This window comes from Eublepharis macularius, chromosome 13, assembly GCF_028583425.1.
Source record: "Eublepharis macularius isolate TG4126 chromosome 13, MPM_Emac_v1.0, whole genome shotgun sequence".
NCBI lineage: Eukaryota > Metazoa > Chordata > Lepidosauria > Squamata > Eublepharidae > Eublepharis > Eublepharis macularius.
Window position 1 is genome coordinate 35,497,124 of NC_072802.1, and position 25,838 is coordinate 35,522,961.

The 25,838-nt window shown below is 40.6% G+C and overlaps 1 protein-coding gene across 6 annotated transcripts in view; it reads right to left on the reverse strand.

Moving 5' to 3' along the window:
• MTMR1 (myotubularin related protein 1) overlaps positions 1-25,390 on the reverse strand; it is a 61,122-nt gene extending 35,732 nt beyond the window's left edge. For 3 of the 6 annotated variants that reach the window (XM_054996991.1, XM_054996992.1, XM_054996990.1), the window contains exons 1-12: positions 25,100-25,390; positions 21,759-21,864; positions 19,912-19,935; positions 16,174-16,224; positions 12,100-12,175; positions 8,431-8,525; positions 7,978-8,085; positions 7,285-7,383; positions 6,766-6,849; positions 6,273-6,422; positions 4,388-4,576; positions 1,014-1,199 (exon numbers count right to left, since the gene is read on the reverse strand). In XM_054996991.1, coding sequence (XP_054852966.1) covers positions 1,014-1,199; positions 4,388-4,576; positions 6,273-6,422; positions 6,766-6,849; positions 7,285-7,383; positions 7,978-8,085; positions 8,431-8,525; positions 12,100-12,175; positions 16,174-16,224; positions 19,912-19,935; positions 21,759-21,864; positions 25,100-25,287 — 1,356 coding nt within the window. In that variant the 5' untranslated portion in view covers positions 25,288-25,390. The remainder of the gene's footprint in view (positions 1-1,013; positions 1,200-4,387; positions 4,577-6,272; positions 6,423-6,765; positions 6,850-7,284; positions 7,384-7,977; positions 8,086-8,430; positions 8,526-12,099; positions 12,176-16,173; positions 16,225-19,911; positions 19,936-21,758; positions 21,865-25,099) is intronic. The other 3 variants (XM_054996993.1, XM_054996994.1, XM_054996996.1) reach the window with 3 other exon arrangements.
• Between the last annotated feature and the right edge of the window lie 448 nt (positions 25,391-25,838).

The following is a 25,838-nucleotide window of genomic DNA, read 5'->3' on the forward strand; positions in this document are numbered from 1 at the left end:
GCCAAATAGAATTGTAGTTTCCATGGCAGTTTGCCCAAGAAAGAGATGGAGAACTATCTATGAGTATGTGCCAACCTTCCATATTGCAAAGAAATAGAGCCATGTCCAAGACTGAGTATGATCCCCGCAAGCTCCTAACAAAACATGAAAACTGATGTAGTGTAGCTTAGTGAAAAAAAGCTGGGAATCAGACAGCCTCTAGTTCAAATCTCACCCCTTGCTACGAATTCATTAGATGGCCTTGCGTAAGACACTATCACTTAGCTCCTCATCAACAAAAGGAAAGTAAGACTACTGATTTAATCTTATGGGGTTACTGAGATAACATGTTAAAAGAGCTGTATATCTTACAAAGATTACTTTTATTAGGGTGTGAAATTCACAGCGGTCTAGCTGTTATTTTTACCCCACCCTTTTTCCTAGGTGCTCAGGGCAGCATATACAGTTCACCCACGTTGCATATTGTCCTCACAACCATCCTGTGAGGCTGGTTAGGCTGGGAAAGAGCATGACTGGCCCAAGGTCACTCACTGAGCTTCAGCCCCTTAAGCTGAAGTCTTCCCAAAGCCTATCCCAACCACTGTGTCACAGTGGCATAGTAGCAAAATACAGCAGTAAGGGAAAAATCACATTTTAATCAAGCACTATTTCACCTTTCAGCTCTCAGGGTGGTAACATAAGAATAACATCTAGGGATGAATTTTAATATAACAACAACAACATTCAATTTATATACCACCCTTCAGAACAACTTAATACCCACCCAGAGCGGTTTACAATGTATGTCATTATTATCCCCACAACAAAACACCCTGAGAGGTGGGTGGGGCTGAGAGCGCTCCAGAGAGCCTTGACTAGCCCAAGGTCAACCAGCTGGCTTCAAGTGGAGGAGTGGGGAATCAAACCCGGCTCTCCAGATTAGAGTCCCGCGCTCTTAACCACTACACCAAACTGGCTCTTTAATGTGGTGTTTTAAAGCAAAGACAGAAAATATCTTCCATCAAGCCCATTACCCGTATATATTCCAGCCAGTGTGTACTCTCCACATTGGACAGCCACCGAGACTCGTCAATTGTAGGGTAAACTATTTCCTTCAGCTTTCGTAGTGATTCTCTCATCACGTGGATATTTGGGATCTCCAAGAAGATCAGCTCAACATTTGGGTAGGCACTTTCACTTTCATATCCCCCACCTTTTGTCTGCAAATACAAATCACCTTACATATATCAAAATATTTAAATAATTTCAGTGTTTTAACTGGAAATATCTAATAATTGTTACTTTTAAATGTCATTATTAATGGTGAACTTAAGCTACAGACGTCTTTGTAATGTTTCGTATATTTTCTTGAAACTCCACTTTCAAGCTAGGCCCAAAAAACCTTTCCCCTTGGTCTGTCAAGGAACATGCGTACTGGAATATGGAATATGCAGTTTCTTCTGTGTCTGTCAGTGGTAGCCTAGAAGTGATAGGCCAATTGTGCACATCTTTCCTTCCTGCCAGACCATCCTTAAGTGTGAATGGCCAACAATATCTGCCTATTGAACTGATGCTGTGGTCCTGCATAGGAATGTGGTTTGAATTACCATCTTGGTCTACACTTGATCTTAGCCAAAAAGCCAAGCGCTGTGTTTAATGGTTGAGAATCCTTCACTCATGCTGATGTGTTTTATTTCCTCAACTGTGCTGGTCCTTGACCACCTGCAATACACATTATTCTGACTCTAATGTCCTGTGCCTACTTCATAAATCTCTTAACTGTCCCCCCCTCCCAAAAGATGTGCATTCCAGACAATCCAAAATGTAGATTTCAATCCCCCTGGATGGACAGATCTGGCTCTCTTGTTCCTTAAGGAGGCCAGAGTTGGATAGTAGTTGTGTTTTGATTAAGATGTGCTCTTTAGGGAGCCCAGCCAATGTGGATGAACCTCCTAATGGTTCTCCGAGTTGGAAGGAGCTCAATGGGCTGAGAACTTCTTGGAAATAATCTAAAAAACAAAGGAATGTACCTGTAAGTATGCTTTGATGATTGCCTGCATTTATATTCGGTACAAGTGAGTGTAGAGATGCCTCTCTTTTTTTAACACTGCTGGTCATTTTCTTCTGCTTTCAACCTTGTAATGCCACATAAATTTCTGATTCTCCTTTAGTAAATAAATATCTGTTTTTTTTTAAATACAAGATTGAGTTTGTGGGATAAAATTGTGTCTATCTACACCTATGCCCCACCAAGCTCTTTGCCTCTTAATAATGGGGGAAGAGGTTGACATTTAAACAGGAATTTTGAATAGGAATCTTTGGAATAGACATGGGCACGAATTGAAATATGAAGCAAATTTCATCACGAAATGGGCTGTTTTGTGTGTCGCGAAACAGCGTTTTGTGGGGCCGTGGTTATCATGAAATTATCACGAAATTCACAACTTTTTGGCCTGTTTCGATAGCTTGGTGAACGATTTGTTACTACAGACAGGCTGGTGCTGATCCATTGATTCCCTAGGCAACGATGGGCCCAGACCTTTTGTTGCCAATGGAAACCCCAATCATAGCCCACTTACCCTTGATTGGCAGCTCTCCTAGCCATCTGGAGAGCTTCCATTCTGCCCAATACAGCCAGGAGCTGGGGGTCAATCCCCTAGGCAACCAAGGAGGTGGGCCTTCTGTAGCCATGGGCACACCAATCTCACCCCTCCAAACCCTGTTACGCAGGTCTGTCAGCCAACCACAGACCTTCTGTTCTGACCTATGTCAGCGTTTTGCTGGGATTGAAGTGGGAAAGTGTGTGGAGGGATTTGGGATTGTGCTTTTGGCTGCTGCTGCTTTAAAGAGACTGAAAGAAGCCTCTTATTTCCAGCTCTTGGCCTTGCTGTGGGAAGGTCTTTGAGTGAGGGTGATTTTTTTCCTCCACCAACCCCGCCCCTCACTCTGTCTTCCTGGCCCAGCTCCACCATGGCTGGTCCTTCGTCCTCCTCTGATCCAGCAACTCCCAGTCCCCATTTCAGTCATGCACTCTGGCAGCACTTTCCTTCCCTCCCTTCCCAATCAACTTATTGCAAACTGGGAGGGTGGGTGGAGGAGAGCCTGCTGAAGTCTCCCTGTGTGTTTAGCATCTCTGGGTATGAAGGGGGCCGTTAAAATGTCCCGGGTTCTGACGAATCACGGAACTAATGAATCGTTTCAGCAAATGTATCAATTTCGTGAAGTTTCGTGATTCACAGATCGCAACAAAACACGAAACTCTCGTTTTGGGCTTTTTCCATTTCGTGCCCATGTCTACTTTGGAAGTCTCTTAATATCCATATTAGTCAAGTCTTAGGGTTAGACCTTGAAAAGTGATGGTGGTAGCATATGAATTTTTGTTGAAAACCCCCTTGTGTGGGTCAGGAAAGATGGCTCACTTAGGAAGGTGGGAATTTGGCCTAAAAAGCACCCAGCATGATTACAGAAACCAAGACCCTCATCTGTTGTGACACTTTAAGCAATCATAAGAACACACTTTTAATAAATTATCCATGTATTCTTACTTCTAAGTGCAAGCTTGTTAAGAAATGCTTCTTGTATGACCTCATGCCTTGTCTTTGCTAAATGAAACAGCAGTTTTATGATCCTGTTATTTCTTACCTTGAAGTTAAAGTGCCCTGGAAAACTTTACAGTGTTTAAGCACAAATTGATTTTAATTGTTTGGCTTCATATTATATATGTTTTAGATCATTAGCTACAGTTCCAGTTATTTTACTTCAATGATAGAATAATGTCAAAGTAAGAATTCTATTATATGCACCTGCCAAGTTTTGAAAGTCCTTTGTTCTTAGCTAGGGACTCCTTTAAGTATTTTATTCTTGGATAATATTATTTAGTAGTCTGTGAATAAAATCCAGGACAGGAGATCTTGAACTGGGTAAGAAACTCTCTTGCACTGGGACGCTCGAAAAACATCTAAAATCTGACTTGTGTATACATAGTGGGATTATTTACTTGTTATGGAGTTAGAGAATAAAACAATAAGATGAGTGATTTGTTTCTTACGAATTTTACATTTACTGGTTGTATATCTTTATTTCTTGTATCAGTATTTTTATTGAGTGCCTGCCTAATAATAAACTTTATTTTAACAAAGCAAATGAACTAAAAACATTTCTGCTCAGTTGGCTGAAGGTTTTGGCGCCTGGATCCCTCTAAATTATACAGTACTCAAAGTCAAAAGCCTCTCACAGAATATCTCACAGACCCAGGTGTAAAAGTTTTATTGCTCTGTGTTCAGTCAGAGTGGCACTTATGTTTCCATGGGGCCGAACTCAAGAGTAATCACTTAATCAGGAACTAATTAATTTGTTACACATCACCCCCATCCTACCTGCCAATACTATCCCTTCATGAATATTTTACCTTATTTGTATCTGCAACACTGTTCTGCCTGGCATCGAAGATGAAAAGCTTGTGGGACTGAGCATTGGCATCCATTATGGTTTGCAAATATTTCTCATCCTCTTTACAACGCTTGTCATTTGGGCCTACTAAAGGCTGGCTGCAACGTGTGATGGTAGCTTGACTCTCAGGGTGGATCCAGGATAACACCTAGGTTAAGAAGAAGTGACCAAAATCACAGAAATCTCTGAAGCAACTCGCTTTGTCAAATTAAAAGTAGATCTGAGGTAGTGAGGACAATGACCACAGAGAAGAAAACAACTTGGGAGGATGTTAAAGCAACTTACATGGAAAATTAACAAAGATTTGGGCCACAACCAAGCCTGTAGTTCTACAAGCCCAAGGATAATTACAAGAACGCCAGTTGCCCTCTTTTCTCCGTGGGAAACCAGAACTACTTTTGAAACTGCAGAGATCTGTCAAGGAGGGGAGGCCTGCCTTCCTGCCTGCCGTTTGGCCTCTAAAAAAATAAAACATCACACTTTGCATGCTCAAGCCTTGGTCATGTGTAAAACCCCCAGCTCTTTGAATCCCAATCTTTGTTAAGAAAATGTTCATTACCTATCATTATATTTCCAGTAGGTTAACATTTATTGTCTAATGAAACAAGCACCAACTTGACTAAAAGGATTTTCAAACTGGGAAGGACTTGACAGTTGAGTTCTGGTATTATTCTTCCCACATCTAACAGAACTGCATTTCCAATGAACTTATCTTAACTTAGCACTATCATTTCTTTTCGCACAGAAATAATTTAAATATTTCTTCATATGGAACACTTCAGCTCTGAGGTTGATAACATTTCTTTTCATTCCCTTTTCATGTCACACACAAGCTTCCCTCAAAAAATGAATTGATCTACTTATTTAGCAGGTTTCTGTGATGGAACAGCTGTCCAGATTGGGACTATTTTCACACATGAGCACAAAAAAGTGCTCCCCCAGTAGAAGCAGCAGTGAGCAGAGTAGAAATAGGCAGGTATAAATCTGCATTCCCCATCCCTGTGCCACTTGCTGCTGTCACCAGCAAATACCTTTTCCTACCATCATGTCAGTAGAGAAACACTGATACTATAGTTGTGCCAGCCCCCACCTGCAATTTGGCAACCCTCACTTCTCCCTTCCCAGTTGTGCCATGGTATATAAAGCTACACTGGAGCTCAGCTGAGAAAAAAAACCCTATTAAATGGCTAGGCATATGGAGCTTAACCCGCCCCCCCCCCCCCCGCCGCACCTGCAGACTGGATGCAGAAAGACCTTCCACGTGGAAGCTCTACCCACAGCCGTAGCACATTTCCATGATAAAAACAAATCGAAAGGAGGGGTTTCTTTGATTCAGTTTAAACAAGAAAGCCCTGAGAGCCTTACAAGTCCTGCTCAGAATATGCACAATGTTATGTAGAAGTATCCCTCCAAATGTGGAGGCGTGCTACTCTCTATTTGGGGGGAAATCTCCATATATTACACTGCAACTAGGGATGTACACCAGAAAAAAAAATCCAGGTGATACAGATCTGGGTTTCATGTTTAAAAAAATTTGGGATCCCTGATATCTGGCCACAGAATCCTGGATTTAACCAGCCATTATTCCCTGCGGGAAGCATTTTAAAAGCAATTTCCACCAAATTTGCAAGGAACCTACTCTTGATTGTCCCCTAGAGAACCCCCAAATTTCAGGAGGATTGGACTCTAGGGTGCAATTCTACGGGCCCCTGAACAAGGTACCCCCACTCTCCTTCGTTTCTTATGGAGGAAACATTTCCAAACTTTTTAAACTTGTGGATCACACATCCCTAACCACAACTTTGCACAGCAACATTCATTTTTAACTCAAGAATCTTACTTACTGGAACTCTGCCTTTTGCCCTGAATGCTGCTACCCTAGAGAGGTCATCGTCTTTTACACTAGTTGGCACAACAAGGATGGCAGGATACGTATCACAAAGTTCATACATACTATTAATTTTAGATATTTTCCAACTCTCATTGGGCAAGCCCTGCACAAAAACAAAGTTTTTTCATTAGTTTTTTTTTTAAAAAATCAGATATTATACAGCTAAATTTAGAGCCTACAAATAATAATACACTTAATTTTTTAAAAGAAAAAAATATTGTGCCCAAAGTCTTTGGGGGGGGGGGGAGGTATACAGCTTCTGACACACTCTTTATTGCCTAATACATGAATAAATATGAAATTTAAACCTTGACCAGATCAAAAGCCCCACTAGCTCACAAGTAGAGCTAGCTGGACAGGGAGCCTTCAGTAAAATGAAGATTTGGACTCTGCTGGCACGTTGGCCGATTATGTAGTATGTGTAAAGAATTTGCTTGTTTACCTACCTGCCTCTTATATTCTGTTATTGGATCATAAACTTTCCAGCCATTAATGGGAAACTTTTCTTTATAGCTGAATGCAAATAGTGGCTGAATGCAGTAAAACAAAAGCAAACATTACCATACATATTTCTTCATTTCTCAACAGAATGCATTGCAGCATTTTAGCATGAACTTCAAGCATTCAGAATATTCAATCAATCATTTCAATTATGGCTTACAATTTTGCAGTTATTAATGAACAATGCAAGAAATAGCTCCATTCTAATATTATTTATTTAGAAGTCAATCATATAGATATCAATGGAATTTCAGTTTGTTTAGTTTACCTACCTGCCTCTTATATTCTGAACTTAGTTCTTTTATTTAGTTATACTTAGTTCTTTTATTTACCCCACTGATAAAGTTCACTAATCCACAACAGTGATGATAAGCAACCAGTAGCCTAATACTTCTTGCAGACTGATTCTCCCATGTCTCTCCTCTTATATTCTGAAGGACAGAACTCCACAACAGAATACTTACCAGCCCATGAGAAAGAGGAAATGCTCGCGTAATAAGGTTCTGAAAAATCTCCAGTCTATGCTCTTCCTGTTTGTAGGCAAGCCGCAAATTTCGCATATCCTGTCAAAAAGAGTTAGACGAGGTCTCTTAAGCTTTGGTATATTAAATAAGAAAATGCAGCAGATACAAGTTTTATCAAAATGAAAGAATTTGCGTCAGCTGCTTTGTACTAAGGAGTCTCAATAGCAAAATTCCATTCTAAACATCAACTACTAAGAATACATTCTATGTGAACAAGCTGTACCATTACATTCAGCAGAGAAATGAACCAAACAGCCGTCACCAATTGCAGAAAGAAGAGCCAATTCCATAAAAAAAGACTGCCTCATGAAGACACATATTGAATCACTGGAGGAACAAAATGTGCTTCATGATGTACTGTGAATGGCAGTGCAAATGAATACTCCCCTTACCTCCCTGGGCCTTATCTAAGATTTTCTGTCAACCATACTGGCCTTTCATTTCCTTTACAAAAAACTGTTGCATTCACCATTCTACTTATTGACACTTTTCTCCCATCAATATGAACATTCTATTGCATGACACCAGCTAAGCCAGAAAATGTGTAGAGTTCACAGAGGTTGTATAATAAAATTAAACAGTAGAGAGTAACAATTTGAATATTAGTTGGTTTTCTTAAGATTAAACTGATACCTTGCAAACAATTTCTATCCCACAGGAGTTATCTCCATGGCTCTGCACTCCAATCTTTTCAACCCTGTTTATCACTCCAAGAGGAACATCAAGAACAAAATGGGGATCCTGGAATTTGAAGAAAAGTAAACATCACTTTATGATTTCAGCTGTAAGATACAACATGAAATAAGATTATATATTTAAGCTTCCAGAGGAGTTAGCCGTGTTAGTCTGTAGTGGCAAAATCAAAAAGAGTCCAGTAGCACCTTTAAGACTAACCAACTTTATTGTAGCATAAGCTTTCAAGAATCACAGTTCTCTTCGTCAGATGCATGGAGGGCAGAAAGAAAATGGTCAGATATAAGCTTGTATCTGACAAAGGAAGTTTTATACCATGGAAATCTTGTTGGCCTTTAAGATACCAAGAAAATTACATCACTTTAAGATGTGCAAATAGGAGCAAGGACTCACCCTTTCAACATTCTTGAAATACATTTTGAAATCTGTCACTGTCAATGTACCACTGATGGCTCCAATAAATGGACAGATATACATGACTTCTTTAGCTGGTAAAAATAAAGGATTATTTTATTAGTGCTTGTTATTCCCACTGTAAGATTCTTCTTATATGTACAGATATGTAAACACACAAACAGAATGTCATGTAAGAAACTCCCTGAACTTTCAAATGTCTTTTTAGTATGGAGTTAACACGGAATAACTGGTTTCGTGTAGTAAATTACTTCACAAGCTATAAAACAGGCATTTTTGGGATCCCAGGAAATGACCTGAAGGAACATTGTGGAGCTAGCTGAAGCTAAGAGTTTTGGTTAATGTCTTGATGGCGATCATTTCTGCACCAGTTCTAATCAAATTTCAGCCATTTAAAAGTAGAAGTTAAGGATGCTGAAGTCGCCATCTCACAGTATGTTCCGCAACTCCCAACAACGACAATAATATTCAATGGCAGCTCTCAAAGCTCCATGCATTAGTCACATGGAAGAGTTCGCACTGCAGGCCATGGGCAGACATCAAACCCTGTTACAACCTATTTAATAAATAATTTCCCTTTTTAGAACATTACAAGTGGAACAAACAGCACTTTGCAATCCAGATACAGATTCATGACAGCATCTTTTGAATAAAATATGACCCAACAATTTCATTTAGCAATAATGCACATTTTAGAGTTACAATGAATAGGTCCTTTGTCTCAGCACAAGGTGGCAAAGCATACACTATAAAGTGCTACCCACTTCCATAAGCAGTGAGAAGTCCAGGGGTTTTGTTTCTTTGGATGAGAGATCATTGGAGACCTGCAGTATCATTGTAATAACTTGTTTTACTTAAAAGTAGCGATAACTGCAGATTCTGGAAACAAGTGGAAAACAGTGCATGCCACATCAGAAATCATACAGAGCAACAGTGTACATCTACAGCCTCTCAGACTGCTTCCTGTCCAGCTAAGCTCACAGCTTTCTCATCCCGTCTCAAAATTCAGAAACTGCCAACAGCAATCACCCCCCACCCCTGCAAAGCACTATTCTCAGATTCCATGATTTATCTGCAAGGCCCTTGCCCTTACCCACTCAGGGGAATATCTCCAGCCCGTAGTTCCCATCAAGGAAGCATCAGCTGATCATCTGTGACAATTAACAGACAACCACGTTTTTGTAAAGGATGACCACACAGCAACCTCAGCTTTGTGAGCGCCTCCTCATACAAAGCCTGCTTCTTCAGTAGTACGGCAATTAGTGGCTTTGACAGTACAAGGTATTAACACCATTTATAAGCACGTTTATTGTTATCTGCCAAAGGACCAAGAACAACTGGGGATGGCTGGGCAAGGGAAGTTCAGCCTGACCCCAACAAGATGTTTGGGCCTCAGACCAACTCCTCAATCTGTTCAATCTGTTCTTCCCCTCTTAATCTTTCTCCTCCACTCCATCCCTACCCACCCACCCCATTCCCCTGTGCACCCTGCCTTTCAGTTTGTCAGCCTGAAGGTATGGCTGTTGTAGTATTTTCATTTAGATTCAGCACATGCCACTAGAAATGTGTTTTGAATTTTAATTGCAGTAAACAAGTTCTTGTCAGAGAAGTAGGATACAGACATAATATATTCTTTAAGACTTAGTGCTCATAAACAGCAGTTTTCACTGGGCACTGAACCAGATATTGTTAAAAATCATCAGCCTCAAACTAGTCTCACTAAGACTGCAATACAGGGATGAATTAACCGTTTTGCATCACTAAAACACACTTAAGGAAATACAAGGTGACACACAGCAGCAATTTATAAATTTCTTGAATCTAGCCAGAAATATTCCACATACAGTAGGACAAGATATGTACAGATTTCCTGTACTGCTTAAATAATAGTACACACTCGGATTTACACAGCGATTTCAATGGTTAAAATATACCACACTTATACTCTTAGTTATCCCTTTGCTGTTGACAAGCATGCTCCCATTTGCTGAGAAATGCTACAGAGCAACTGTTAGGGAATTTTTAATAAAGACCCATACCATTTTAGTTCTGCGAGCAAGAAACTTTGCCTGGCGTGTAAAAACACCTAAACAGCACATTCTATGTCTCTTGTTGTTATTATCGCTATGCTGTGGGTTTGTATGCCACTACACAACTTTGGAAATATATAATTACAAGAAATTTTTATCTAGAATAAGGGTTCCACATTCAGCCTTGGACACTTCACATTGCAAATTTTTTATGTTCTGGCCTTACCACAAGGAGTCAGAAAGGATTCTTATTTGTATTAAGTATTTTGATTGTATCTTGCCACTCAAAGTAATGGTGCCATCATTCTCGGTAAGATGAAGTCTAAGTGAACTGTTTGTAATAACCATTTTGATCTTTTGATTTGTTTTGGTCTGTAAACAATTAGCATTAAAGTATTTAGGCGTAAGGATAAGGCAGCTGAGTATGCATCAGGCCCCAGGAACCTCATGCACCGGAGTTTTGTGTAACAGTAAAACTCATATTTCTCTCCATCACTGTGGTTGGTGTCTTGGATTACATTTGGGTAAGTGGTAGAAGGGAAAATTATAATTGGCAGCAGAGTACTATTAAAGAAATTTCCCTATCAGCAAGAAGGCCTTTTTTACTGTGCTGTGATTTCCCACAATCATCTCCTTGGCATCATGTTTATGAAGTTTCTGATGTGGGAAAAAATACTCCTTTCCTTCTCCCAATACCTTGCACTGACTCCTCCCCTCCTCCTAATTGTTTAATATGCTTCCTGCATTGGCAACAATATTATAATGATGCAGATTTTGATTTCTGCTGCTACAGATTCTTTTAAATGTTTGGTCTTTTTAGAAATTTCAGTGCAGCTGCTTATCTACTGTTGCTGCTGGTATTTTTAATTGTCATTGAATATCAATATGTTTTATTGCTTTAATTAACTGAAAGCTGCCTTCACAGCTAGTCTAGCTGAGAGCATGAGGTATAAATATTTGAGAAAGATAAATACTGTCACTGCTGTACTACAGTTGAAGGCTGAGAAATAGTTTGCCAAGATCATGGCTCGAGTTTGCAACAGAAGTGAAATGCTGAGGTCTTCCTAGCTTAAAACTCAAATGCTGAGCCACAACGCCACAAAACTTATTTTCTAATAACCTGTGTTTGCATGCTTACGTGAGCAGAACCTCCAAGTTTCAACTTATCTGTGTAAGAGGCTGCCTGCCCACCTTAACCATCCTAACACATACTTACTCACCCTTTAATGGACGCTGTACATGGCCATCCAATCTTTATTGCTAACATTGTATTCAAAGATGCTCTGAATATTATCTTACTGAAAGCAAGCAATGGAGGAGAACATACGTACAGCTGCCCAGACAACATAAGCATCTAAGGATTATACAGAGCACAAGTCAATATCATGCCTCACTGACTTCTGCCCTAATTTGTAATTAAAATTCTTCTCAGATCTGCTTGCCTCTTGTGCTCAGTATCTCCAATGGCCCACTCGAGTATAAAGGATTAAGGATCCAAAATAAAATCTGATAACTGAATGTAAAACTTCTAAAAATATATAAAACCAAATAAATAATTTTCATTTTATGTACAATCACAAATAACAATGCCATCTCAGCCACTCAATAATTCACTTACCAATAGCTTTGATTGATTCTCCAGGAAAAAGTGGAGCCTCTTCCATCTGGGCAAGTTTGTTTCCATCCCTCAGTGCCTGGCAGAAAGCCAAAACTAGAGGTAAATCTCACATTCCATCTGCACAGCTTCAATACACAATTAAAAGAAGGTGCTTTTGCTAGTAAGTTACAGGAGGCAAACAAATTACAACCTTTCCCCCCTCTTTAAAGCATGATGTGTAACACCATGGGTCACTGCACACTTAATCACAGCTAAGAGATCAGGAATAAACCACGCAAGTGTGTATCCTGGCTGCTTGGGAACCTATTTCTCCTTCCTGTTTTAACAAAACTTAAGGTACTTCATCAGCAATGGCAGTTAAGGCGAACTGGGGTTTGAAAGCAGCTTGGAATCCTGGTTAAGCATTAAACCGTGCTTTAAAGCACGGACCCAGTTAACATTGCTGCCAACAAAACCACAGTTAAAGTGGAAGGGAGAGGCAAGGAGTGTGTGATCTTGCAGCCTGCCCTGACCTCTTCACTGTGGTTAAGCATACACTTGGCAAAGACTCTAAGAAGCAGCAGAGATTACAGAGCACTGGGTTGCTTCTAATTATGTATTTACTGTATAACCTCACAGACACATAAAACATGTATTAGTAGCAAAGCATTTACACAAAGATTCAATCAATATTCCAGTTTTATATATAGCACATACAAAAAGCAAGCAAATATTCTGCAAATTTGAATAGCAAGGAACCTTCACATTCGTCTCGCAGAGCATGTTAAAGTGTTTCATTTTCCAAGAATGTCTGATCAGGAAGAAAGTTTGTTTTGGAATTTTTAGCCACTCAGTGATGTTTTTGTTTCAGAGATTTTGTGACTAGTTCTTAAAACAAATTTTCAAGAAGGTTCTAATAGACATACTGCCACATTATTAGGAAAATAATGTCATTTCTTCACTTAAGCACATAATAAAAATGAGTAGAAGAGGGGCAGGATTTACCTCCACAGTGTTAGTAATCCACCTGTATAGATACCTCATACTCTAGTCAGATACTAACAGCACACTATTCATGTCTGGACTGTTATACAAAGCTGAAGAAAAACTGTTGCCATGACACTCATCTGATTACATTCAGATGGAAATATGCTACGGTTAGGGAAGTTCCTACCAATGTAAAAGACTTTCAGTTATCTAATTCATTTCAAGTATTCTTCATCGGGAAACTCCAGGTACTATTATCGGAGAGATGTGCTTCTCATCACTCTCAGAAGAGAAGTAAAGCATTTAGTTAGGTGTAAGAGGAAAAGAAAGGTTTATCTCTTAATCTAGAACAGGAATTACTGGAGACTGACTCCCTGCCCCCATGCAATATCATCTAGCTCCTGGCAGATCTACAAATATTAATCAAGGTATGGCAAAACAACTGGCCCAAGAAGTTCCAAGTAGCCATGTTGGTCCAAAGCAAAATCCATCCCTGGATATTATAACATGAGTTGGCTCTAAGTCTGCATGATTCTGCAGCATGAACAGCCTAACAGTTTCAAGATCACGGCTTGAAACAAATGTTCCTCTGACACTTTTTTAAAAAAAACATCCACCCTAATAAAGAGTTCTTGGAGAGTTCGAACTATTCTGATCAATTCTGGTTGGTTCTTTAAAAAGGATAGCATTTGACCAAAGTTTCATTCAAGGAAAAGATTTTCAAATTGCATGAAACACAGACGTTCCACATCTTTAACTTTACATCTCTGATATGTAAATTACATATCTCTGATACGTATATGTAAATGTATATATTTGTATATAAATTCTATGGCAATCCATTGATCCCACAGCCATGAAGTTCTTCCTGCTAGACTGTGCTAATTTTATTATGGAGTATAATTACCCACAAGAGCATCATTCAAAAAGGGAAAATATAGTTCCTGCCATCAGATAACTGCCTGGAAAATAAAACGGCCCCAGATGTTGGCCTTCTCTGATCTAGCTGTCCTGATGAAGAATCATACAGGTTTGAAATGCATTAGATAACTACGGAGCATTTATTAAAGACATGTCGCTTGCACATTTAGGTTCCTCCATTTTATTTTCTGTAAATGACATTGTGCCTCTCATTTGGGTCTCAAATTTTTAAACAGTCCAAATCAATAGTTATGAAAGACATGTACAGCTCCAACCTACTCCCACCACTGTGGCCTTTTACTAAATCAGGCTATGCTGATGTTTGTCAGGCTATGCTGATGTTTGGGAGAACTGAATACCTCTCAGTTTTGGTATAAAATTTGCAACATTTTACATTCCAGCATGAGTAAACAACCAGTTTCTTTCAAAATTAACACAGATGCCCACCACAACTTGTGGTGCAATTTGGTTTAAAACAAGGATTAATACTGCAATTTTTTTCATAGTTACTTTCCTTTATAGCCAACTGATTTTGATGGGATGTATAGCTATACAATGTTTCCTTGTAAGAGTCTGCAGAATTCCCTTGATTTCTTAAACAATATCACCTATTTATCACTTAGATGTGAAATTACTAATACTACATCCGACATACTATGATTTATACTACTTATCGTATGTTAAGTGATGCAATTAAATTACTGAGTCATTAACTGCATATTTAAAATGAAGACTAATGGGATTTTAATGACACCCCCACCCCACTAAGTAGTATTCAATTCCACAAGCTTTATTGTAAATCTATGTGCATCATTTGACTCAAACAATTTAAGATTATTTTCAAAACTACACATGATTTTTTTGAATTTACACAGTGAAGTATCTTCAAATATCACCAATATTGGTACTATAATATTTTAATATGTTAAGCAGCCCATTAGCTGGTTAAATGGTAGCTAATTAAACTTTTCTTATTCAACACTACTGATATTTTATAAACAGAGTTCTTCAACCTGTAGTGCATTATATATCATCTTTTCACTATTCAAACGTCAAGTCTGTGATCCATGTGCCCAAGAGGGCTCTGAGAGTCTTTTTAAAGTACATGCATACCCCTTGTTAATCTGGGGTAAAATGGTAAAAATCCCACTGGTTATGCCAAGAGTAATTGTTTGGATTTTGTTCTATATGTTTGAATCGGGAGAATTTCCTTTAATTTATGGAAGTTACAGTTTGTGTACATAGAAACAGTTGTCATACAAATAGGTTGATATTAGAAGCATTAAAAATTGTGACCACCTACTCTCTTGCTTTGTTTACACAGGTGGAAAACCCAGGTAAGCCACCTGTGAGAGAATCAGAAGTCCACACTATGAAGCTGATCTTGTTGAATTCTAAGTAAGAGGGCAGGAAGTAAGGGTAGGCTGTACACTGCAGTGCAGATGCTAAATAGAGGCAGTGGCCACAAGTAGCCAGCTGGTTATTGTGCTGGGAACAATTGCACTGCTGCAGTGTTCACACCATCCCTTACCTGTAGGGCAGTAACAGTAATGTAGTCCAATATGAGCAGTGTATGCTCCATATTGATTCCTGTCAGGCAATGACACAGTATTTTTCCCTGTACTTATACTCCTGCTGTGAGTAACCTATATGGAGGGAGGACAGTGTGTGCTGCCTGGGATAGACTGGAGAAGATGCCTTGGGATATGCTGGTATCTTCAAACATGTGCTACATATGAGGAAGGAATGTTTGCCAGAGTACAACTTGTATCCATCTGACATGGGTGTGTACAAATGAGATTCAGAAAACTGACGTTCTCACACCATTAGAAGGGGCAAGATTATTGTTAGAATTTTCAGTGCATATTTTCCAAAGAAGCCAAGGAATGACAATTTATCAATGTCCATGATTTCCTCCGTACACATTTGAAATATGCCTTAATGCACAATACTAGAAAACATGGTTTTAAACTACCCATTAGCTTTAATGGATAATTGACTGTGATTGTCATAAATCCTGAATCCAAAAAGCCTGGGGGGGATTATATTTCTGAAAGCAATGAAAAACATTTCTAAGATGCTTCTTAAAAAGCATCTTAAGAACCGAACAAAAAGGGTTTTCACATCTCCACTAACACAGTAACACACTATATAGTTATGAAACAAAAGGTAAGTAAGACTTGCCACCTGATCAACTTCTGCGTCAGAAGGATAGCCATTGTGTCCATCCTGAATCTCCTGAATAGTGTGATGCAGCAGTGGGCAAGCAGAAGCAACAGGGAAAAAACATGCATATAATAGGTGAAAGGACAGAATTTTTTCTTTATTTTTAAATAGCGACAGTAGATACTTTAACATCAATGTACTTTTTGCACCCCGCATATATAAAGTACATCAAGCATTCATTCTGCACCTGTAAGATCCAGTTTTTTTAAAAAAAAATTGAAATGAACTGGAACACATGACTCCCAATCCTTTCTAGAGTAGATACCAAAGAAGTATGTACTGTCTTTATTAAGCAAGCAACTTTAAAACAGCAAAGACCAATTGTAGCCCACATGCTTGAAATAACAGAAGAAACTGGTTATAGCACACTATGGTAGCAGAGAGAGAAAGAAAGAAAGAGAGGGGAAAGAAAATCATGCAATTCCTTGGATAAAACAGTTAAACAGTTTCCATCCCCACTGTAAGGATTCAGACAATTTAAAGTACTACTGTATAGTTTAATAGTCTTATCTAAATACCTGCCCACTAACACAGTATCACAAATCCTGACATTATGCTTATATCAGCAAAACAGGATCAAGTTGTAAGCCATTTCTCTTATTATGATTCTTTTGCGGTTTGAAATATTTTTCTGAAAGCATCAGCTGGATCACCAGGAATGCGTTTGCCACAATATTCAAAGAGTTAATTTCTATAAGCTCATCCAATTTCCATCTTCATTTACGAAGAATCCCTCTGAAGAATCGGCAACAAAGTGAATGCTCACTGGAACCCAAGAGGGGGTACTTTTGCTACATCCAGTGGACGAAGTCAGCTGGTTAACAGCTTCCACACCAGGTGGTCTTCATCCAAGGTGAGTGCCAGATCACAGATGCAGAAGGGGAGGAACTTTTAATGGAACAAACAACACTGCACATTGCTCAGGCTGAAAAAAGAAAGCTCATTGCAAAGCTTTTGTCATAGGCACAATTTTCTTTGGGCATCCTTTTCCAGACCATGTGTATACAGTGAATGCACGGGAGAGAGTGGGAGAGAAGAGAGTGAAATTGTGGCAGTAGGCCACAACCTATACAGCAGGCTGTCATGAAAGACCCTTTGTATGTACAAAATACAGGTGTGTGGGCATCTCCACACAACTGGGGATCCTCCTTTTTGCAGAGCCTATTTGTGTACTTTGTATTTTCTCCACAGCACTTCTTCCACCATCCCAGATAACTGATGGTCTCAAAAGGACTTATACAAATCCAGAAAGATTGTCATAGATTCTTACCATTCTATTTCAACCCAGGGATTCTCTGAAAGACAGTATGCACCTATTGTTCTTGATGAAGCCACACCAAGGCCAGACACTTAGCATGAAGCTATAATGCACCTCTAAACTATGGTACTTCTGGCCAACTGGCAAATGACCCTGACTTGCAGTCAATGTGGAAACGCAACATAATTCAGACCAGTGAAGGTGGCTTCTTATGAGGCCAGCTTGTTGAGTGAGACTGTGTAAAAGCTGCATACAGTTTTTTCAGTAATTTATATTACACAACGAAGTAGTAGTCAGCTGACCTAAAAAAGCCAATCACCAAACTTTCAGATTACATATTTTCTCGCTTTTTTCACTTTCACAAGGAGTGGATATTTAAAACAAATCATCTACATGTCAGGAATGCAGCTCAAAAGAATAGATGCATTTGCATTGTATTCTTAGATAAGAAAGTCCCAAAAGAGAAAGAAAATGACACTTTTGAGGAATCAGATGCAGAGGTGAGGAAGAAAAGGCTGTAGCAGTGCAAACTGTAAAAGGACTCTGTCCTAAATCATGGGCTGGATCCGGAGCAAGGACTTTGGATCTTCCACACTTTCCCCTCCTCCTAAGGAGCCGTATCTGACACTGAAAAAGTCCCAGGACCACAGGATTAATGTGAAGTAAAGCAGATTGGAAGGCAATTCAAGCAGAGAGGGAGTAGGGGACAAATTGCTCTATTTTCAGAATGGCTCCTCTGACAGAAGAGTTAGAAAGGGCAATTTCACCCCCTTCCCCCAGCAGCTTCATGATCTACATGTCTACTAGTACATAGGGGGCCGTCACGCCTGGGAATCAACCTTCCCAGAGTCAGTAATGGCTGATGGCTCAGGTCAGAGGAAAATAGGGAAGATCCATGATAATCAATGCTTTCCAGTGATGGATCACAAAATAACCCTTGTGTGTACTGGAAAGCCTTTTGATCTTGCCCATTTTGAGACCTGCAAATGTAGAATGCTTTGTGCATCACCATTATTAAATAGATAGGGTCCTTAGTAAAAAGGCAGCAAAACAGGTCATAACTAGTTTTCCTCTTTTGTGAAACATTTTAACTGAGGACTAGATTTCCACTTTTCATTTTGATAGGACTACACAGTGGCTGGAGGCAAGCTAGTTCTGTATTAGATGTCTCTCTTTACCATCCAGAGTTCCACAGACCTTTGGAAGCATTGCAACATGGTGTGCTTTTCCCAAAGAAAGAAAGGAGAGGAGGCAAGAGGAATAGGCTTGCCTTGTGGAGTAGACAGAATACTATCAAACAAGAGGACAAAATTGTAACTTCAGTGGGAAAAGCAGAGCAGCCCAAAGACTGAGCTATGAACTATAAGTTAAATATCACATCTGCCATAAATTTACTTATGTGGTCTTTGGTCTCTTAGCCTCAAGACCCCACCCCAATCTGTAATATGGGGACAATAAAACAAGGCTCTTGTAAAGATTCCAACAAGAACTGCTCTGAACATTTCAAAGTGCTATACAAATACTCAGTGTTGTCATCAACATCATCATCACCACAACCATCACATTCCAGAAACTTATACATAGCCTTGCAAGTGGTGTTACATCTGCAATTTACAACTTCCCTGCCTGGCTGCTTAGAGATGATTTTTTCTTAACACAGGCAACTAGGTCAATGACCATTTGCATTTTTCTTCTAAGATCAGTCTTAGTATATTGGGAATGGGAGTAAATTTTTAGCATGGAGAAAATGCATGTACCCAGTTGTCCTTGGAACCAGTTTTTTGAAGACATCCATCTTTCCACAATCTTTGCCGATTTGAAACTGAAGGCAACAAATACTGTGCATAGCTTTTACAACCAGAATGAATGCTGGAAGACACATTTTAACAAACCAAGAACAGAGATATAGGTCATTTCAGTGGTATCTAATTTGGATTCCAGATTTTATTTTTGCACTAAGTTTCTAAGCAATTACGGTAATATGTGCATAAGCAAAAGCATGAACTGAAATCTTATTTATGCAGACAGACTAAAACTTATTTTTTCTTAGGCTTCTCCTTCCAATATCTTTAGCACACAGAATGCATTAAAGCTGCTAATACAGCACTCTGTAGTCTGAAAGCATGTAAGCATCAGTTGAGAGGGCCCATTTTGTCAGAATTAATGTAATAAAACTTAAGTTAGTACCATACATTTCTAACATAACTTAAATATACTGCTCTTTCACACACTGGCATTTATCGCGCATGAAAATGTTGTAATGTACATAAAACATTTCTATGGCAAACAAGCTGTTGCACTGCATAGCAAGATGACCCAACTCATTTAAAGCAACCATTAATGAAGTAGAGAAGAACACTGAGGCACACTGATTTCTCAACACAGCACAAAACCACAAACAGGTAAGAGGCTAGTTTGCCAATAGCCACATTCAGTCTTACCCTTATAGTAGGCCTCCTGTATACCTGTTAGTTAAAATACAGATATTATCCAACAAATCACGTATTCAAATCTGAAGTTGGGCAGTACCACCCACCACCTGGTGCTTGACCACCCCATGTTCTAGAATCATTTTAATAAGCATGTTACTGCTTACATGACCATATTTCCCAACATTAAAGTGGAGTGGAACAACAGCCCCTAAGTTTCCAGAAGTTCTTTCATACTTTCAACATTCTTCTGATTCCCCGATTAATTCATTAGTGGGCAGTCAATCAAGAGACTGAAGAGAACTATGGATGAATTACTTTGTCAGCTTATGATGTAAGTATAACTTTGCTACTATTTATCAGAATGTTTAAGAGGGGGGGAAAATCAGCAGTAGTGAAAACAAGGGTTTGGACTTTGACAACAACGTGCAACTATTTTGATTGCTTCTGCACACAGAGTTGTTGCAGATCATAAGAAACTGTAACATTCAGATAATTTACAAACTGGGTAAACAACAGCCACCTGATTCAACATACATAAGATACTCTGAAATTACCCGCATCAGTTCCACTGACAGGGCCTCAGCTCAGCTAATTCTGGATCGCAATGTAATTTGGTGGAAATTCAATTATTACAGATGTAATTTTTAATCATGATACTTTTCTAATATTTACCAAGTATTTCACCACAAATCAAAGCTTAATTTTTGCCATATTTTAAATCAAAGGAACAAGCCTCTTGTTCAAGCCACCCTAATAAACGACCATTTGAACTTGCAGTGCATGTTATATATCCATACTTGTGGCAAGAGAGATCCAAAAGAAGATGATAAGCTCCAAGAGAGCAGGACTAAGATAACAGGTTAATGTCATGATGTAAGGAACCCCAGGGCACAAGTACAAGCAATACAGTATTCCTGCTGGGTTCCACCAGACATACCTGCAGGTGCAAATGGTTGTCCTGGCAGAGAGAAAAAAAAAGGTGATCTCTGCTTACCTCATCAATAAACTCAAAGAGGTTATGCTAGTGAAGAAAGATCTTGTACTTCCTTACATGCAACCCTAAAATGGCCCACAGTGCCATGGATACAAAGAAAGTAGCACGGGAAATATGAACCTTTATTTTTCATTGCTTGAGAGGTGACATAGAGTTAAAAATGGTTATTGCATTTTAAAACGCAGGCAACATATTACCTATATACCCACATGGAGTCTTGCTATACTTAGGACAGAAATACCTACCATCAACATAATTCTGGGAGGGAAGGGAGTGCTTCTGAAATAGTTTGGTCAGGTAAAAGTGCCTCCTCTGGTTAAAATAAAGCCACACTGCTCTTGAAGATTATATCTGACCTCCCAAGCACGAGCAATTCCATGACCTAACAACTTGAATTCTAAAGGTACAGTAAAGCAAACAGCTGTAATGGCAAATCCGCCAATACTTCACCAAAGCCTACAACCTTGATCAATAGGCATTTTGCTGCCACACATTATAGGAGAGGTTTTTTTTCTGAGCACATGTTGACTGCATCTATATAAACAAACACTCTGATGAGAATTTTAAAGAGACCATGATCAAGCATGCCTCCATAGATTCATCTTCAAACACAGGTGGAAAATTACCTACACTCACAACAGTAAACAAGGAAAAGATGAACTCTTTTCTTGGAATCTATCACATTTAAAGACCCAAATTAAGTGCAGGTCTATTTGATGAAGGGCACACAAAATAATATATATTGGTAGATATTGATGTAACATGTTCAAATATAAAATGTTATCTTTTCGTATCTTGGTTTGAGCAAGGGAACTATGTGGCCATTAATGCCTATATTAAATGAACAAATAAGAAGACTTACCCGGTACTCTCTGGATATACTGTCTGTGGGCATAGAACCTGAAATCTGACTAGAAATTGTAGCAGCAATAAGTTGCTTACACCATTCAACATGGGATCCTGTGGGGCTGCAAGAACAGAACATTGTCAGTTATGTAGCTGAAAATTCCCACCTTACAGACATTTCCTTTACATGCTAAAGCACAATCCAGACTATCAGAACATACTGTTGGTCAGAGTACTAGTTTCTCCTCCAATTTCATGCATATATTCCCTCCTACCACAACATGCTACAACATCTGAATACTGCAAACTATAGCTTGCAAAACAAATCTCAAAACCGTATGCTGAAACATACTTCAAACCATGGTTTCCAATTAGTGTTAATTAAAGTTTGCCTGATTCATGGCAAACTACTGTTACTGCAACCCAAATTAATGAAGAAGAGACTTAGGGCACAAAGGGGAGGGGTGCAGATCTGCAGTGTTATTTTTCACAGTTCAGAAGATCATCTCAATTATGCCAGCAGAACTAATAAACAAAAACTCAAATGCTGTTGAGAGATGTTTAAGGAATTAATCTTAATTGTAATTAGAGACTGATTAGAGAACAAATGCTGATTAGCAAGCTTTTACCTGGACCCAGTAGCCTTACCATGTATGCAACCTAGAACACCTTTGAGGAAGAATTGGATACAAATCAAATACAGTAAAATAAATAAGAAATCAGGTATCTTGGTTTGGATAAAAAGCCTTGCTTCTGCTTGTGCTGTGGGGATTGTTCTGCAGTGAGGATCATGTTACTCAGTGCTAGGAGGTGCTGCTCATGCCAGACCAGCATCTACCAATAAGCTGAAAGGTACCTAGTACCAGAGGAAGGTGCTGTAAAGCACAGACAAAGGGGGCACAAACAGAATTAAGACTTAGGATTCAAGTGCATACTTCTACTGTCTATTAATTTTATGTATGACAAAATTTATATACTGGTTTTCCCAAATGAAAGGGGCTCAAAGTAGTATCAATTGTTTCTCATCAGATTAACCCAGCTGCACTTTAGGACTCCTTGGGAATAAGTCCTACTGATTTCAGCTAAAAAGGTCCTCCCTATGCATACCTTCAGGACTGTGGCATAAGCCTGTACTATTTCTGCATTAATACTTGGAAAAAATGCCACTGAAATGAATATTAACTGCTTCAAAGCAAGTGTGCTCATGACTGGGTAGAATGAGATGGGGAAGGGGTACCTAACAGGTGAATTCATCTGGTAGGGTCAGATAAATATTTCACGAGAGACTTGGAAACAAGAGGTTCAGAGAATACAGCAATCTTTAATTTTTTAAAAATCATATAAACCAATTGTTATTTTTCTACCATGTGGAGGAAAAGGAAAACAATTGTTAAGTTATGAAAAGTCCAATACTGGTAAATTAACAGGATAATAGATCGGATCCAGACAGCTTTTTCATTCAATCACACCAAATTCATTCTTTACTGAAACCCCTGTCCCACATGGCCTTTATTCATGCAGGTTCCATGATCCCCAGCACAGCTTTGTTTTGGTGGTCAAAGGAAACCCCACTCTTCTCTTTCCATCAGTGGAAAGTTAGATAGTAAAAAGAGAAGGTCCACAGTAGTTCAAGTTCTGTTTCACTGGAAATATGCATGGGGTGGCAGGAAAAACAAATTATAGAAAGAGATGGCTGTTAGGGCTACTGAATCCAAAGCTTTAAACTGGGTGGGCTATGGAGCATTCTTCAGTCTTGGAGAGGCTATTCTGGAATATCCAGACACTCAGGAAAAAACATGAAAGCTATTTCCTGAAACAGCTAGAGAAGTTTGGCATCAGAAACTGAGAAGAATACCAGACTCTGGGAGGTGAAATGAGAAGCCCTGGTCCTGGACATACCTGGGGCCCCAGTCTGCAGGCCCATGTACGGTACAATTGAGCCACCATCTTCACTGGCACCATGGCATTTCCCAGGGGCCCCTGTGAACCAGAATGGTTCATGGAGGCTGGCCATGCTGGGGGTGGGTCCCTGCAAGCACCCATGGAGAGTGAAGGTGTCCCTCTGGTATGCCTCGGGGGAATATGTTAAGGGGCTGGCTGTTCAGCCAGTGTCAGTTGGCTCCAGCTCTTCCTTTCCACCACCCTCCTCAGTTCTGTATGTTCTATACATTGTTTAGTTAAATGTTAACTGGAGCATGGTTGGTACTGGGATTCCTTGGTATTTTTTGTTACAACTGCATGGGTTGGTAGTATTGGCATTGGGCCGGATCCCCGTAACAACCCTGTGAGGTAGGTTACACTGCCAGAGGTCACTCAACAAGTTTCACGGCAAGTGGCATCCAACTCCTTCAATGTATTTGCTTTAGACATGATACAAAATATACAAAAGTGATACAAAAGATACAAAACCTGCATGTATCTATAACTTGTCTATGTGTGCATGTAAATCTATGTATACTTGTGCCTGTGTATCTGCATATGTAATCCAATGTATGAATATACCATCTCTCTCTATGTGTGTGCATGTAATCTATTCATCCTTGTTTATGTGTATATGTGTGTAGATCAATGTATGTATATATCATCTCTCTGTATACATACAGTACTTATAACTGTATGTTCCAAAGGGGGAGCCATGTTGGCGTGCTGCAACCAAAACAAGAGAGTCTCATGACACTTTAAAGATTATTATGGAGGAATTTTTTTAATGCATGTTTGTATGTATCTGCATACACGTAACAGCAAGATTCGAGTCCAGCTGCACCTTAGAAACTAATTAGATTTCCAGGGTATGAGCTTTAGAGTCAAAACTCCCTTTTCATAAAGCTCACACCCTGGAAATCTGGTTGGTCTCTAAGGTGGACTCGAATCCTGCTCTTCTACACAGCTACCCGCTTGAAACTATCTGCATACGTACAGTCAGTGCACGTGCATCTGTGTATGTGGGAGCACATAATCTCTGTGTTTATATTTGCATATAAAAGTTTCTTTCTCTGTGTGCGTGTGTGTGTGTTTGTCTCTCTCATTCTCAGTCCTGGAAGCCGAAGCGGGGAAGCCGAGGGGAGAGAGGGTCTACTCGGGGGGCTCTCCCACGCTGTTCCTCTTCAGCCAGGCGGACTGCAGCGTTCTACCGCCCCCCCCCCCCTGCCAGCCCCCCAGCGCCGGGAGCCCAAGACACGGTTCCCCCTCCCGCGGCCCCTCGCAGAGGCATTCCTCCCTCCACCGCCTCTCGTAATCTCAAAGGGGAGAGGGGAAGGCTGTCCCGCCCACGCACCCCCGCGCCCGATTTCTTGACGGGAAAAGGACGCACCGTTTTCTGGGGAGGGTCCACCTCCTTCCGCCTCGCTTTCTCCTCACCTGTCCAAGGTCTCCACGCTGGGCTGCCGAGACCCGGCGGCGCTCGACGCCCCCCCAACCGCCGCGCCGGCTGCCGGCCCCGCTGTCCCTGACGCCAAGCGAGCGGGTCTCCGGCCCGGTCCGGGTCCTCCTGCTCCCTCCGCGGCCGCTTGCCCCGGCCCGGCTGCCGCAGCCGCCCTGCCCTCCATGTTTGGGGCGCCGCGAGAGCGAGAGGGAGCGCGCGCGCCGCTCCCCTCTTCCCGGCCTGGCTCCTGCGGAGGCGGCCACAGCCGGGCAACCAACTGTCACCTGGCGGCGAGAGCAGCGCGCGGATGGCTTACCCAGAGGCCTCCGCGGTGGCGGCGCCGCTGAGGGGAAAAGGCGGGCCGGGCCCAGCGCCGGACTCACCGCCAGGGGGGAAGCGGCGGCCGGCCGGCAGGCGGGCGCTCTCCAAATTTCCCACCTCTCGCTGTTCGGGGTCTCAGGGGGTCGGAGAAGTCGGCGTCCTGGCTGTGGGCCAGGATGGAACATCCATAGGCAGTAGCAGTGTATCGTGGCCTACCTGAGGCATTGGAAGCCTTTCTTTCCTCCTCTGGTTGCCACCTCCAGAGCGGAAAATGTCTGGAGATTTAGGAGCTGGCGCCTGGGGGGGTTGGGGAGGGACCTCGGTGGAGGATAATGCGATTTAATCCATTTCCTCCAGGGGAACTGTTCGCTGTAGCCCGGAAAGCCGTTGTAATTCCGGGAGATCTGCAGCCAC